This window comes from Copadichromis virginalis, linkage group LG10 (assembly GCF_057382275.1).
Source record: "Copadichromis virginalis isolate Kocher_CV1m ecotype Utaka linkage group LG10, C_Virginalis_male_GT1.1, whole genome shotgun sequence".
NCBI lineage: Eukaryota > Metazoa > Chordata > Actinopteri > Cichliformes > Cichlidae > Copadichromis > Copadichromis virginalis.
The window spans coordinates 26,745,597-26,760,544 of record NC_140627.1 but is presented as its reverse complement, the minus strand read 5'-3'; the positions used below and the strand labels follow the sequence as shown (position 1 = coordinate 26,760,544).

Below are 14,948 nucleotides of genomic sequence, written 5' to 3'. Positions count from 1 at the left end.
GTGCAAAATCAGACCTGTTTTTGTTGTTTAAATGTGCAATTTACAGCAAAGTGTAAACCGCCAACTCTATATGGATATGGTGAAACGGGAGATTTCCATCAAGGACCTGTAGCAGACAATCTACAGCAACCACGTGATGCTATCATGTCAATATGGACCAAAATCTCTGGGGATTGTTTCCAGCTCCTTGTTGAATTAAATAAAAAATAATTAAAGCAGAACTGATAGTGGATCCAACTTGCTAATGCAAGCTGTACCTAATAAAGTTTTACAGTGATGGTATATTGTAATCCTGCAGGTAGGAGGCAGAGGGAATACCCAAACACTGGACAGAAAAACAGGCAAAAATAAATAAAAAGTAGGGCTGCAGGGAACCCACATAGAGGTGTATGAAGCCTGAGAAGAAGACTCATGCGTGCAAATAGATGAACTCACAAAAAGAAATATTACATTATACCCTATATACAAAGAGGACTGATTGTAGGGCACTGGTGAAAACAATTAAAGGAAGACACAGGTGGAAACAATCAGTAACCAAAACTCAGCAAACACTAAACGGAACAGAGACAAATTTAATACAATTTCCTGAGATTACTGGGTACTCCTGGATGCTGAAAAGGATTTTATTTATGCAGAATAAAATAATTTACTGTTACACACTCATCAAAACAGGCCCACATCTTGACTCTGTACTAAATATATCATACTTTAAATAAGATATTCTTTTTTATCAGCGATGCATTGGCTGGATTTTAAGGTCTGACTTGAGCAGAAGTAGACACTTGGCAGCGCAGAGCCTGTTCCAAAATGCTGTTTGAAGGTTCAAGAGGTAGTAAAGGCGCATGGCAAGGCAGTCTCCTCCTCACTGTCTGCTTTTTGCGGTTGCTATGGAAACATGCAGTCCAAACCCCCAGAAAGGCAGAATGTATGTAATCAGCGCTACAGAGAGGAGGCAGGGGGAGTCCTGCTAGGGTTGCTCCCAAAGAGCCATGCTGAAATAAAGATGAATTCTCTTTTTTCTTTCCAAACTCTGCAGGCCATAAAACTCAGCCTCTTTCTCTCAGTCAGATTTCCTCAGTGCTCATACTCTCATTTAACAAGTGGATGCAATCCTGTTCCCCTCCTATTAAATATGCATGTTTAATTTGTCTCTCAGTTCATATTTCAAGAGGTGAAGGAGTTGCTGTCATGGGACTTAATTTACTAATGAAGAGGGGAAAGAGCTGAATCTCATAAGTGTAAGAACATAAGGCTGGAGTTTCTATAAAAGCCTTATTTTGCTGATTTATTTGTTGATCCACTTAAAAGATCTACATGTCTTTCACCTTCTCCTCTGATTGGCTATATAATGCCATCCATATGCAGGTATAATGAAAATCTTTGACAGACTGCTGGCTGTTCTTAGTCTTGATGGTGATTCCCATAGATGTGGAATTAACTAGGGAAAACAATATAAACACCCCTTAAACCTCTAAAAATGTAAATGAACTGAAATTGGTGAGATACCTGTCTTTGTTAACCTGTTATGAATTTGATGGACTTGTTATTTTGGAGTGATAATTAGTGGCCATTATTTAGAAGAGAGGTTGTAGTTTTATTATCAGCTAACGCTAGCACGCTTGGTTACCAAGCTCCATCCATAGGATGTAGGGGTGCAGGGTGAAGACACAGATAACTGGCAATTAGTACTAACAGACTAATAAATGTTTTTGGTCTTCAGCGGTGTGCAGTTACAGAAAGCCAAGCAGACACCAAACCTCTACCAGTGCTTTGCTTGCTTTTATTAATGCTGTACTCGGCGTGGCTGAAGAATTGTTAAATGTTATTAGTTCTATATTTATCAGAATATTCACTGATAGCTGTACTACTAGCTAAGTACTAGTAAAGTACTTAAAAATGTTACCCATTTTCAGAGTTATATGGATCAATATTTCTGGTGCAGATGTTTAAAAAGGAACAAATTTTAAATACTTTACATTCTATTTAATCTCCAGTAATGCATCATATTCTACAAAATCATATGTTTGTGGTGGCTGACATGAGCTATATAGGCTATAACAGGATTAAGTTATGACTAACAAAATTATATTGAAATAAAATAACTGTTGAATAAACAATCTTGAGCAGTGTATGAAATTGTTAACTGATAAAAATCTACAAGGGGATTAAAAACAATAAAAAAATTGAACTATTCAGTCAACCAAGTGATTTCTCACAGATGTTCATTTAAAAGTGCTGGCTGAGCCTGCACCAGTTCAACTTGCATGTATTTTTCTGTCTATTTATTTAACTGGTAAAAGCAGGAGCCTTGTGTTTCCTTCCTATCATCAAAGCTTTCCTTCGTAACATGCTAAAGAAATTATTAAAGTTTCTTACATTACACATGTTGGTCAAACTGATTAGTAACAGAAAATTTATATTTTGTGATGTTAAACCAGGGGGCATTTTATTTGTTAATTCTAGCTCAGTTTCTGCAAAATGTGTAGATTGTAACTGTTCTCAGAGCAGTAAAAGCAGAGCTGTAACACACTAGTCTTCAAGATCAGACGCTTGTCTGTACTGTGCATGCGCAAATAACCAGAACAAACTGTCAACCGTTTAGCTTGTCCAGCGCAAGCCTTTGGTAGGACTTGGACATGCACATGAATTCCAGCGACTACAGATTTCAGTGGAATCATAGACAAGCAGAGTTAAGTTCTCTTCCAGCTACAATAACTGCTAACTGCTGCCACAAAATGATTGAATGTAATGAGAGAATCTTTTGGAATGGAACAGTGTTTGAAACGTAAAGAGAGAGAGAGATCACTTTCACTTTGACTTTTATTTCACTTTCAGATTTAACTGGACAAGCACTGCTTGCCTTGCTTGCCCTGACAGAACACTTCTGTTTTATCGATAGTTTCCCCATTCATAGTATCTGTAGAGTATTATTTGTATGTGTCAGAACACCTATTTACCGCATTGGCCTTAACAATTTCCAAATGGATAAGGTATAAAATCCACCTCTGTAAAGTATACAGGGGGAAAATAGACAAGTCCATGAACGCTTCTTGATCCAGGATATAAAAATATATTGCATGGCTAAAGTTGGGCATTTTACCATGAAAGTGAGTAAGTGGGGGCTGGCTCATTTTCACTAGCCTCCAGTGGCCTTTGCAGGAATGTGGTTTTAGCCACTTCCATTTTTCAAAACCAGACTTTCTGCTTGGCTGGAAGTGATTATTCTCTAAAGTCTTGGTGATGGTGGCCTGTTGCTAGCTAAACTTAAACTACTTTCTTGGCAGCATCAAACATCTGCAACTATAAATTCTATACAGCTAAACTAAACTATAAATGGCCTGCATTTGTATAGCACTTTACTCAGTCCCTAAGGACCCCAAAGAACTTTACACTACATTCAGTCATTCACACACTGGCAATGGCAAGCTACGTTGTAGCCACAGCTGCCCTGGGGCGCACTGACAGAGGCGAGGCTGCCAGACACTGGCGCCACCGGGCCCTCTGACCACCACCAGTAGGCAAACATGGGGTTAGTATCTTGCCCAAGGATATTTGGCATGCAGCCAGGAGGCAGCCTGGGATCGAACCACCGACCTTCTGATTAGTGGCTGACCTACTCTGCCACTTGAGCTACAGCCACCCATAACCTGAAATAAACTTTGTGGGAGAAAATACAACAACAAAAAAACAGGCTTTAAACACCATAAACCTAAACATGGGAGTATCACTGGAAACGCTCCAGTTAAAGACCCCATGTGGATCAGCCTTTTTCTTCAGAATCAACCCTTCTGTCATGAACTACTTCCTCTCCTCGCCTCTCTTTTAATCAGTCTTTCCCAGATGGAGGCTCATCAGGGCTGCCCTCCTCTTTCATATACAGTCCCTGAGAGAAAGCTTGTGCATTTCAGACCTACTCAACCAGAGACGCCCCCTCGGCCTCTCTGCAGCTGTTAGCCATTCCCAGGCTGGGAGAGAAGGTGAGCACAGATAAGAGGTCTTTATCTGGGCCCCAAAGGAAGGCAGGTTAAGTTTAAGGTGAAGGTTTGACATGGCCGCCGTCTGCTTGCGCTGGCTGTTTCCTCCCACCTCCTCCACCTCCTGATGTGAGGCTCAGGCTCAGTCCCCAATCCCCATGTCCCTGGGCTCATTCTTGATGGCCCCTACTGCTTCAGCTTTAATGAGAAAGATGAAAGAAATGCAGGCTGGGAGAATACCCAACCCTCCTCCCCTCATCTCCTTCTACCACCCCATTCACTTTGCTCCTCGTCCCATTTGTTCAGTACAACCTCGCTCTCACTGGCCCTCCAGCATTAACTCATCTAAGACTTTTTACTGGGGTGGGGGAGTTTTACTGTGATAAATCAGTAACAAGGGTAGTTTCTTTTAAAATTTCAGGTATTATTCCCTCTGATCTTACGTGCAAATTTCTTTCCAGCCTTTATTTCTCGTGCCCTGGCTCTTTGGTTCTGCTGTGGACATGTTTTAATCATAAAGCAATGGAAAAGTGGCTCTACTACTTTTTAATTTTTTTTAATTTTTGGTTACAAGATCGTTTTTTGGGATTTCAGGGTTTTCTAAATGTCCCTACATTAAAAATAATCAGTATACTCTGGAATGAATATATATATATATATATATTTATTAATGACAGAACATGTTTTTTTATTAAACCACTCCATTTTTCCATTTTCAAAATCAAAGATAAGATCCAAATCTAGATCAAATCATCAGAGTTCACCACAGGTGAACTCACAGCATGACCTTTACCTGAAAAGGAGCATTATCAGTGATGATCTTCATGTGACTAACATTAAAGAAGCCAGACTAATGATGAAAAGAGTCCTCAGTCTACTGTCGACATTACTCTTTATCTCTGAGTCCAGTGTTGCACCTAAAGCACTGATTCTGAACAATGTGGCTGTGTTGACAGCACCTAAACAACAGTTCAGCCCCAGAAGGCACAGAAAGATCACACCTCAAAAGATGGGTGTGTTGTCCAAAATTTAAAAAAAAAAAAAAAAAAAAAGATAAAAATAAAATAATGTATACAGTCTTTTTGCAGCTGGGTCCAGTGTGTTCACCATCAGTTAGTGTAATTCAGTGCTTCCATCTTGTGGTCAGTTTAGGTATTGCAGTACCAAACAAAACTTCTCAAACAACAGCTGTACACTTTAACATTACCATTGCTGTCACCATATTAAAATGTGCAATCAGTTTCAATTTTCAGGTAAGAGAGCTTCCTTTTGCTTTATAGCATACAGAAATTTGCAACAGTCTTGAACCATCCTTCGTTTTTTGCTTCCAGGAGCCAGACGGTTTTATTCTTTAAGTGTTTGTGAGCAATAGCTCTCCAAGCTTTCTGAAAATTTATTTGTACCTTGCACTTGATCACTTTCATTCTTTGTTTGTTTGTTTGTTAAGTGACTGTCATATAAATCATTCAAGGAAAAAAATGCACCTAACTTAAGTGATAAAACCTTTAAACTTGTTACAATTAAAATGTTAAATTAAAAACATTAAAATGTTTAAAAGTACATGTCAGAAACAGAACTACAGGATGAAATTGTACCTAAGACACGTTAGAGGCACATATGTACACAGAGACAATAGTGCAGCATAATAAAGAGTTAATATTTCACTGTGTGTTATGAGCCCTGCATAGTACTAAAACCCAAAACACGTGGAGGATGGCGGAGTGTTTTTTATTCAGCAATGCACTTTCTCCAAGGCTAAGATACAAAGCAGCTCAGGATTGAGAAACTTTAGAGCTTCCTAAATAAATACAATGTAAATAACAAGCTGTTTAACCAAGAGAGACAGATAATTCTGCCCCAGCGATCTCACAGTGTAACTTATTAAGACCAACAAAGTATCTGATTACTTCTTTTTAAGTAAGTCATTGTGACAATACTTTAACATGGTGGTCTGACCAACATTTGGAGAAATATGAAATGAAAGGGACTTCAAAGATGCAAATTAATAGAAGAAGCTGTATATGTAAACACATGGACAATAATAGAGACCACGTGCTCCTCCTAAGAAAACATTAAAGTGATTGTAATTATATGAATTTACCGTTCCATATATAGGACGGAGTTTTGGAGAATTGGAGAAGCCGTCTCATTAAGGATTACTGTCTTACACGTTTTTAGACTTGTCCTGGTTGTTCATGTATTTCTGGTAAACCACTGCCAGCGTGGTGAAGACGTTTCCCATGAAGAGGACCAAGTAAGAGCAGCCGCACATGAAAACCTAGACCACAGCAAAATAAACAAAAATAATACACACAAATAATTCTAAATACAGAAAATGTATACCTTTTATGAGGATGTGTTCACTAAAATATCTGTTTTCATGTAATTTTTGCTTAATGACCTCATTTATAAAATAAATAAATTTAAAAAAACAAACTTGTGAAAGCTCTGGTGTACAAACCTGCCACTCTTTACATTCTGGGAGCTGAAACATCCTGAAGAGTGTTATGCTGTTGTAAAGCTGCCAAAACTGTAACAGAACAAATAGTTAACAGTCAAAAATGTCCTAAAACACGTTCCTGCAAGAATTTTCTAATTTAGTATCTAGTAAAGAGTTCACAGTATTACAGAAAAGAGAAAAGAGCCACTTACATGATAAAAGAACAAAAAGGGCAGGAGGAAGGTCAAGCCTCTCCACATCCAGGACTGGAACCCTTCTGAACACAAAGAGGGGAGAGAAGAGAGGCACTCGTATAAGAGAGACACTGAGACGATGCATGTGTGTAGGAGGACTATAGACATAGTACACAGCTGACATAAAATAAGATGTTAATATGTAAATGAGACACTGGGATTTAAAAATACTTATCATGTACAAACATGGTAGTACAGGGATCATAATATTGTTTGTGCCAAGTTAAACATTTTACATTTGAACAAGTCTAACTATAAACCAGCTGCCAACATGCCAATCAAATCACCCCTTGGTTTCTGGACTCTACACTGTGTTGGGAGTTCGCCTTGTAATCGGAAGGTTGCCGGTTCGAGCCCCGGCTCGAGCCCCAGCTCGGACAGTCTCGGTCATTGCGTCCTTGGGCAAGACACTTCACCTACCGCCTACTAGTGTTGGGCAGAAGGGCTGATGGCGCGATATGGAAGCCTTGCTTCTGTCAGTCTGCCCCAGGGCAGCTGTGGCTACAACTGTAGCTTGCCTCCACCAGTGTGTGAATGGGTGGATGACTGGGTGTGTAAAGCGCTTTGGGGGGGACTAGTAAAAGCGCTATACAAATACAGGCCATTTAGCGTTTTTAGGATCCAGAGATGACTGTCTTTTTATGTGAGGGTACCCTGATAAGTTATCTGTTAAAGCAAGTAAACTGCATTTAGGGCTGGGCGATATATCGAGTTTTTTTTAAAAATATCGATATATTTTCATACGAGATATAAGATGTGACAATATCGTTTATATCTATATAGTCTATGTTACGTTATAATTATACTTGTGGAGCCGCAGGTTTGCCTCTCTTTCGTCCACTTTTGTCTCTACGCAACGTTACTCGGCCTCGCCTCTCCTTCACTGAACACAACTCCGTCTCCCCCATAGCTTCACCTGCAGGCAATGACAAGATGAAAGCGGAAAATCTCCATTAGCGAGTTACCGCGGATGGCCCCGTGCGTGGGGCTGGACGGCGTCAACGTGTTAGCGAGCTAACCGCGCTAACGAGCTAACCGCGCTAACGACATGCAGCCCGGAGGAGCTGCACGGCCTAAAATCCTTTCATTTTCTCAAAAATCGACAGTGCGCCTTATGTATGAATTCTGGTTGTGCTTACTGACCGCGAACCGATTTTATGTGGTACACAGCGCTCAGCAATCTGTCAAAAAAATGTTTTAATATGACTTTGCTAAGCTACGGAGCTGCACCGCTTGATGGATTGTCGGAGGATTACGGCTACCAAGGAGGAGCCTCGCGGAGTGATACGTACTGTGTGTGTATAAGGACCACAAACGGCACCTGTTCAGAGATGTGGTGCAGCTGTGAAATCTGTCTCTTTGTTATTATGCTCAGCGTCTATTAGTTTACATTTTGACTGCACAATTGTGAGCTTTTTGTTATGCACAAAAACAACATTGTTTTCTTTTATTTATGGACCATGATTATTTAATAAATGCTGATAATTTATTTTTGAGTAATTTCTTCATGTACATCTACGCTGTATGTAAATAAAAGTGCCCGTGTGACATCTGGGACACAGTGTGACTAAGAACTCTCTTTTTGTTCTTAACTTATAGCTTTAAAAAAAAAAATCGAGATATATATCTTATATCGCCATCCAGCTAAAAAATATCGAGATATGAATTTTGGGTCATATCGCCCAGCCCTAACTGCATTGATAAAAAGTTAAACACTACAATGCAAAAATAAATGTAAACATAGAGAATTTCACTCGCCTAAACTGAAGCAAAACTCCTTATTTGTCAGATAAAAGGCACTAATCCATAAAGAACAAATGTTTTTTTTTTTGTGAAAACTTGCTTTTGAAGCCTGCCTCAAGTGGCCAGTCTGGGAACTTCAGTTTCTGGCTTAAACTTTTTAGTCAGGCAGCATAACCAACCTGGTGGTGATGCTAAAATGTAATCTCAACTGTTTTCATTGCCTCAGACATACCTTTATCATTCAGTAAATTTATTAGTAAATTACCAAATGTACCACCTGTAACACCCTGAAGTCAGATGCCAAGATCAGCCAGATAAATATATCATGCTTTATCTTGTTCTGTACCACCTTCCTCTTCGGCTTGCGTTATTTCAAAGTCATTTATGAATATAAATAACAAGCTGGTGTACTCACCCACTGTAAGGTCCATATTATGTCTCTCTCCCAGTGCTCTGAGTCTGTACAAACAGCCACTTTGGTAGTAGTACTGGAGGAACTGAATGAAACCTAAAAGAAAGAGAAGTGCATGTATGACTTCATTGTTGGGCATCTTGCCCAACAATGAAGTCATACATGCACTTCTCTTTCTTGTGACACAAGTGAGACGAGAACCAACCACAAACAGACTTGCTTACTTTGAATATTATCAACAGTTTACACATTTTAACCGTGTAAGAATGACATGCATGCAGGAAACGCATCAGAATGAGTACATTCATGTAGCTTTCCTGATTGAGGCTTGTGCATATAGAACCCTAACTGTACAAAATTCTTTATTAAAGTGCATTCATTTCCACATTCCAGGTGCCTGATCTAATGTTTCGGTCTCTATACTAAGAGACAGATACAGCTTTTATGCACTTTTATGATGCTTCCCATGATGAGAATCGAGTCCCCACAAGATATTTAAATGACTATGGGAAAAATATGCTTTCTATGCTTTTCTTTTTTTTCAGTTTTTGTTTGCATTTGTTGTAAATTATTGGATAATTTAGGCCTGAATGAATCCTTAAATTGAAATATGCAGTTCTGCTAGGTAGGCTCAGCTTCATTTTAAGAGTTTGCAAGCCAAAATCATCACCTGACAACTCATACTGCAAGCATGTCAATGAAACAGGGGCAGTCTCTTACTTTGGTATAAGCAGTAACTTAGAAACTGGTTCCTAAACATCTGGTAGAGTGCACCTTCAGGCCTGTCAACAAGGACATAAAAACAAAGCACACCCACATAATATGTATGTCATTTAAAACGGAAAGGATTTCGATAGCAGGGATGCAAACAGTTATTGTATTATTGAATAATTTTAAAACTGTGATAAAAGTGCAAAAACATCACTCACCAAGTGAGCATGACTCCAGACAAGAAGGTTGACACATAGTGATGGAAAACCCACCAGCCTTTGATCCTGAAACAATTTGGAAGATTGAAGGATTACAGACGGGATACCAACAAGAAAATAACATCTCATAAATAAGATAAACCAAACAAAATATATAATAGTCATTATAACTGGTCACATACAGTAGTTACAGAAAGGCTTAAGAATAAGGCTTTCTGTAGTTGACAATGCCCTGCTTTATTACAAAGCCTTTGCATATAATCTCCTATTATCATTAAAAGAAAAACAGTGGAGACAGAGGAAATAAAATGGTCACAGACCTAGAGCCGTTGCTGATGAGGATACTCTCCCGGATGGTGAGAGTGCAGTAGTACCACACCAACAGGAAGTTGAACAGGGCGTCTAGGACTCTAAAAACAACAAACATGATGATGATTATCTTCCTTTATACATTAACATGGGACCTGTAGTGGATTTGCAGATAATTCAACATTTACTACTTGCTGCTACAAACATTTGCCAATAATGAGCGAGCTGACAACATCATCCACAAGTTTCATGAAAACCAACTCAAAACAAAACAGTAATGAGGTGTGGGGAATCATACCTGTAGCTTAACAAAAAGCGACACGTAAAAGAGAATACAAAGAGGATGACAGTGAGGACCAGTTTGAACTTCTCATATTCGTCTTTGTAGGCAAATCTGTTTCATGAAAGAATAGAAATGATTATTATTGTGGTGCTCATGTGGCCGCACTTTAAGAGGCATTTTTAGGTTTGAAAGAAGAAGAAAATTACCCTTATACTGGACTTACTTTGACTGTTTGTTGAGGAGTGTTATATTGACATTTCCTAAAACAAGATTGAGATATAACCTAAACAGGAAGAGGCATTAGTTATCCAAAATGTCCTCAAATCTTATATAAATATGTTTTATTTTTAAAACGCAAAACTCATCCACTTTAAACTAGTGGATGGTGTAGGTTTAAGTTTATTAGATTGATCAGTATTGCTGAACTATGAAATATTTTGGGTGCAGTGTATTTTTTGCATACAGGTATAACAGAATGGCTTTAGTGTTGTTTATTTAAACTTGAGTATGAACTTATACAAAATGCAGCAAGATATTAAAAAAACTGTTTTATTGATTAAAAAACACACTATATCGGATTCATATCGGTATCGGCAGATATCCAAATTTATGATATCGGCATTGGACATAAAAAAGTGGTATCGTGCCATCTCTACTTTAAACATTTTCCTTGTTTACTTCCATTTGGACAAAGAAAATTGTAGCTATTTATCATTCTCATTTAGAATCATACCCATTCCTCTTGGGGAGAAATGCTTCCATCTCAAAGAAAGTATGTGCTCTGTCTTTGATGGAGTCCTCGATTTCTGCGATGGCATCCTCTTCCTCTGGACTTAATTTGGCTGTTGAAGAATTTGATTTGCATCTAATGGAAAAAAAAGATTTGTTAGGACAATTGTTAGGTTTCATGCATGTAGGAAGATGTTCACAGAGTCACTTTTGATTTTAGATCCAGTTTGTGGACGAGGTAGGTTGTGATTCTGTTGTGGCAGTTATAATCCATAATAATGCCCTCCTTCGGAAAATGCCTGCAATTGGTCAGATCCTCCTATTGCAGGCTAGATTTTGAGAACTCAGTGGAGGTGCAGGAGTTTAATATCCTCCTTAGCACACATGATTATAACATGCTGAAAGATTATCAATTTTTTGCTCAGTGATGCCAAAAATGACTACCTATCCCAGCTTTAATAGTAACACTCTCCATGTTATGAGAGTGTCAAATCAAACAATGATATATCCATGAACTTAAAAAGTCTGAATTATAAACCCTTAGTATCTGAAGAAAGTATTACGTGAAGTACATTCAAATATAACTCTTACTTGACTTTTAAAGTCCTCACATTTTTTTGCATTTATACTCCCACTGACCATATCTGTCATACTAAGTTCATGTTTTTTTGTAGAGCACAAAGTCTTCCAACACCCAGCTGAAGTTTTTTAAAAAGAAACAAAGCTTCTTTAAATGCCAATTAATACTGAACTGCAAAACTAAACATAAAAAGCTGCAGTTACTCTTTAAAAAGCATGTCTGGTAATATTGGAGAAAGTGGAAAAAAGTCCCTGAAAACAACCAGCTACTAAAAAGCCAGAATAAATTCCTACCCAATTCATTTTTTGGGCTTCTGTATCCTGAATGAGCTGATGACACAAATGCTTTTACAAAAACATTACATACACATATTTCAAGTTATCTTGTCTCATTTCTGATCAATACTTACTCTTCTAGGGACACAGTAAGCTCTTTCAGTTTCTTCCTCTGACGTGCGATAGCGTTTGAGCAGCTGTCTTGCAGTTTGGTCACGTCCTCAAGTTTCTGTTTATATAGACGATGGGTGTCCTGGGGTTAAAAAGAAAAAAAAATCCAGAGGATAATATAAATATGTATGGTGTAATGCAAAAGTTTTAATTATGATGAAATCTGCAAGGTAGGATGGGCACAAAAAGATAAAAACCAACCAAAGCTTTAACCAATCAGAATCAGAAAGACTTTATTTATCCCCAAGGGGCAATTAAAATTAACCAAAGAATCTGATGCTGTTGCATGTTTTTCTTTAATGGTTGCAATACAGGCTGCTAAATGGGTTATCATGTAATAATCATGGATTTATTGTTAATGGATTCTTGGATTCTAACCCTAACCCATAGATATTTTAAATGATTACATGAGAAAATCTGTCTAGCTTCCAAAGCATTTAAATAAGTTATTGTACCTTAATTATTTAACTATATATTTGAGGTAGGTATAATCAGACGTAAGTATGTTGCTTTCCAGAAAACATGTGACTGGTTATCACAGTTGGTTTGTACAAGTTTAAGACACTTTTAACTGCCAAATTTTTCTGTAAAGTGATTCTGTAAAAGTTGGGCACAGGAATAATTTTTTACCCCCTTGGCTTCATATTGTGGCAAATTCCCAGAACTGAGCAATCAGAATTGCACAAGAGACAGAGAAATGGTTGTGCCCTCTTTTATATGACGGAAAGTGATGCAATTTTACGCAGAATTTACAACTGCAGACAGCAGTTACTACTTTGCATTTTACTATTCACACACACATATTGATAAAGGGCAATCTGGTATTCAGTATCCCACTCAAGGATACTTTGAAAGGAATTGATCCAACAACCTTCCAGTTAGTAGACAACCCACTGTACCACCCAAACCACAGCTGCTCTAATATGATGTGTAAATTGACATGGTAAGACAAGTTACCTAGAAAAATATTTGTGTATTGTGCTACATTTACTAGCATAAACAGACCTACTCAAAAAACTCTGTCTCAATGTATTAATCTTAGCAAAGACACACTGAATATATAAAATCTATTTTATGTGTTTGCATCATTGTCTTGCAGTTAAAATGCTCGCCTTTTTAAAATGTAAAATTTCCAGTTACACCAAAATTCACATTCAGTATATTGCTCCAACAATTGTGTTTTTAAATTTAGTTTTTCTTACCTTGATGCTGGTTTAGGACCTGAACACTTCCTTTGACAAGTGACATACGCATTTCAGTGCCTGCCATTTAGTTATATATTAACACCACACCTATAAACGACAACTAACCAGGCCTATATCAATATATGTGCACTGTAACGGATCTAAGCTCTCAACGATAACAACAAACCAACACCCATAGCCCCGAGGTTCTTCCTTTAACAGTGTGACAGCTGTCACGGTGGAGGAAAAAAAAGAGGCTGTTGTCCTCGCAGGAATTAAGCTTACGTTTCAATTACATTTTCTGCATCTCTTGGCTGTCACAAGACAGTTATCTTGAGCTGCTGAAGGCAAGCCCCTCATTCTGTAGCCTGTGCGTTTCCCCCACCTACCCCCGACTGTTAGCTTACCCGGGCAGGGGTAACCAGGGATGGACACACCATTTAGTTAAAATACCTGAATCTGTTGGTAGTCCTTCTCTAAATCCTCCCATTCGCGTAAGCACTCAGATAAACCACCTGGACTGAACAACATTTTTCCCTCTGGCATCAGGAAACCTCGCGGAGTTGGTCAATAATCACACTCGAGTGAGCAACAGTTGTACCACCCAACAGAATTAAAGCTTAACAGATAAACTGGCGCTACTTCCTGCAAGCACCTTCATAATAAAGGTGTTGAGGTATTTTAACGTTCCCAGTTCAAAACGGATGGATAATAAAATACGTAAATTGGCATTAGTTAAACATAATTACAAATGTGTTGTAACTAATTGCGGTTTAATATTTTATTAATTTATGTTTTAGTTTCCAATGAATAAGTGGTTTATGGGGTACTTTCAATGAGTTTTTGTTACTGACACCGATGGTCCAAAAAAAACAAAAACACCCCCCCAATAAAAAAATAAAAAAATAATAAATAAATAAATAAAAACAGAAGGTAGAAGGACACACATTATGTAAACACAGTAATTATAGTGTGTGTGTGTCTGTGTGTTTGTCTGATTTTGGCTTAAACCACCATTATTTGTAAGTCTATTATTTTAACATGAATTTGTTTTAATTTAATTTAACTTCATTTGTAATTTCATTTACTTATTTCATTGCTGCTCTGTTACGAACATAATGTATTCGAATGGTGGCTTACAGAATAATTTCATATATATCTTTTTTTCAAATAGTATAGATAGCAGTAATCCTATAAAGTCCAAATATATTACTTTGTTCACTCCAAAACCACTTTACACTAACAACAGTACTATTTAATTTCAAGGATTAAAAATGTATGCTTTTATTTTTATTTTTTAAATGTCCCATCCGGTTAATCATAGGCTTATAACTAGTTACCCCAATCAGATGTCAGGCTGGCATTTCGGTTTCCCCTATCAGCCAATCAGCTCTAGCATCTTTAGAGCCGCTTTGTCACATCAGGAAATAGTGCCCTGAGTTATATCTTTCAGGCAATACAACAGCTTTTTATCCATCCAAACTAACAAGCCGGGTTTGCCACATTACCCTAAACTGTCATCTAATCCTAGCCATGCTAGAAACTACAGAAACACAGATAATTAGGATATATGTTACTACTCAGTTGGGATTTTACAGAGAAGGCATTCTCTCACCAGAAAGGTAAAATCTAGGGTTATATATTGCCCACCACTTGGCCTGTGGC

General features: G+C 37.9%; 1 protein-coding gene across 2 annotated transcripts; it reads right to left on the bottom strand.

Moving 5' to 3' along the window:
- Window positions 1-5,686: 5,686 nt before the first annotated feature.
- On the bottom strand, window positions 5,687-13,934 carry tmem120aa (transmembrane protein 120Aa). Of its 2 annotated transcripts, XM_085470903.1 has the most exons (12): window positions 13,737-13,933; window positions 12,063-12,181; window positions 11,078-11,209; window positions 10,568-10,627; window positions 10,360-10,455; window positions 10,073-10,162; window positions 9,753-9,818; window positions 9,544-9,605; window positions 8,827-8,919; window positions 6,627-6,691; window positions 6,436-6,504; window positions 5,687-6,252 (listed from the first exon to the last, which is right to left on the bottom strand). In XM_085470903.1, the coding sequence occupies exons 1-12, from the start codon at window positions 13,827-13,829 to the stop codon at window positions 6,139-6,141; spliced, it is 1,059 nt and encodes a 352-aa protein (XP_085327029.1). In that variant the 5' UTR covers window positions 13,830-13,933; the 3' UTR covers window positions 5,687-6,138. The 2 variants fall into 2 exon arrangements, with proteins under 2 accessions (XP_085327029.1, XP_085327030.1); XM_085470904.1 differs by lacking the exons at window positions 10,360-10,455; window positions 10,568-10,627 and having other exon boundaries at window positions 13,737-13,934.
- Between the last annotated feature and the right edge of the window lie 1,014 nt (window positions 13,935-14,948).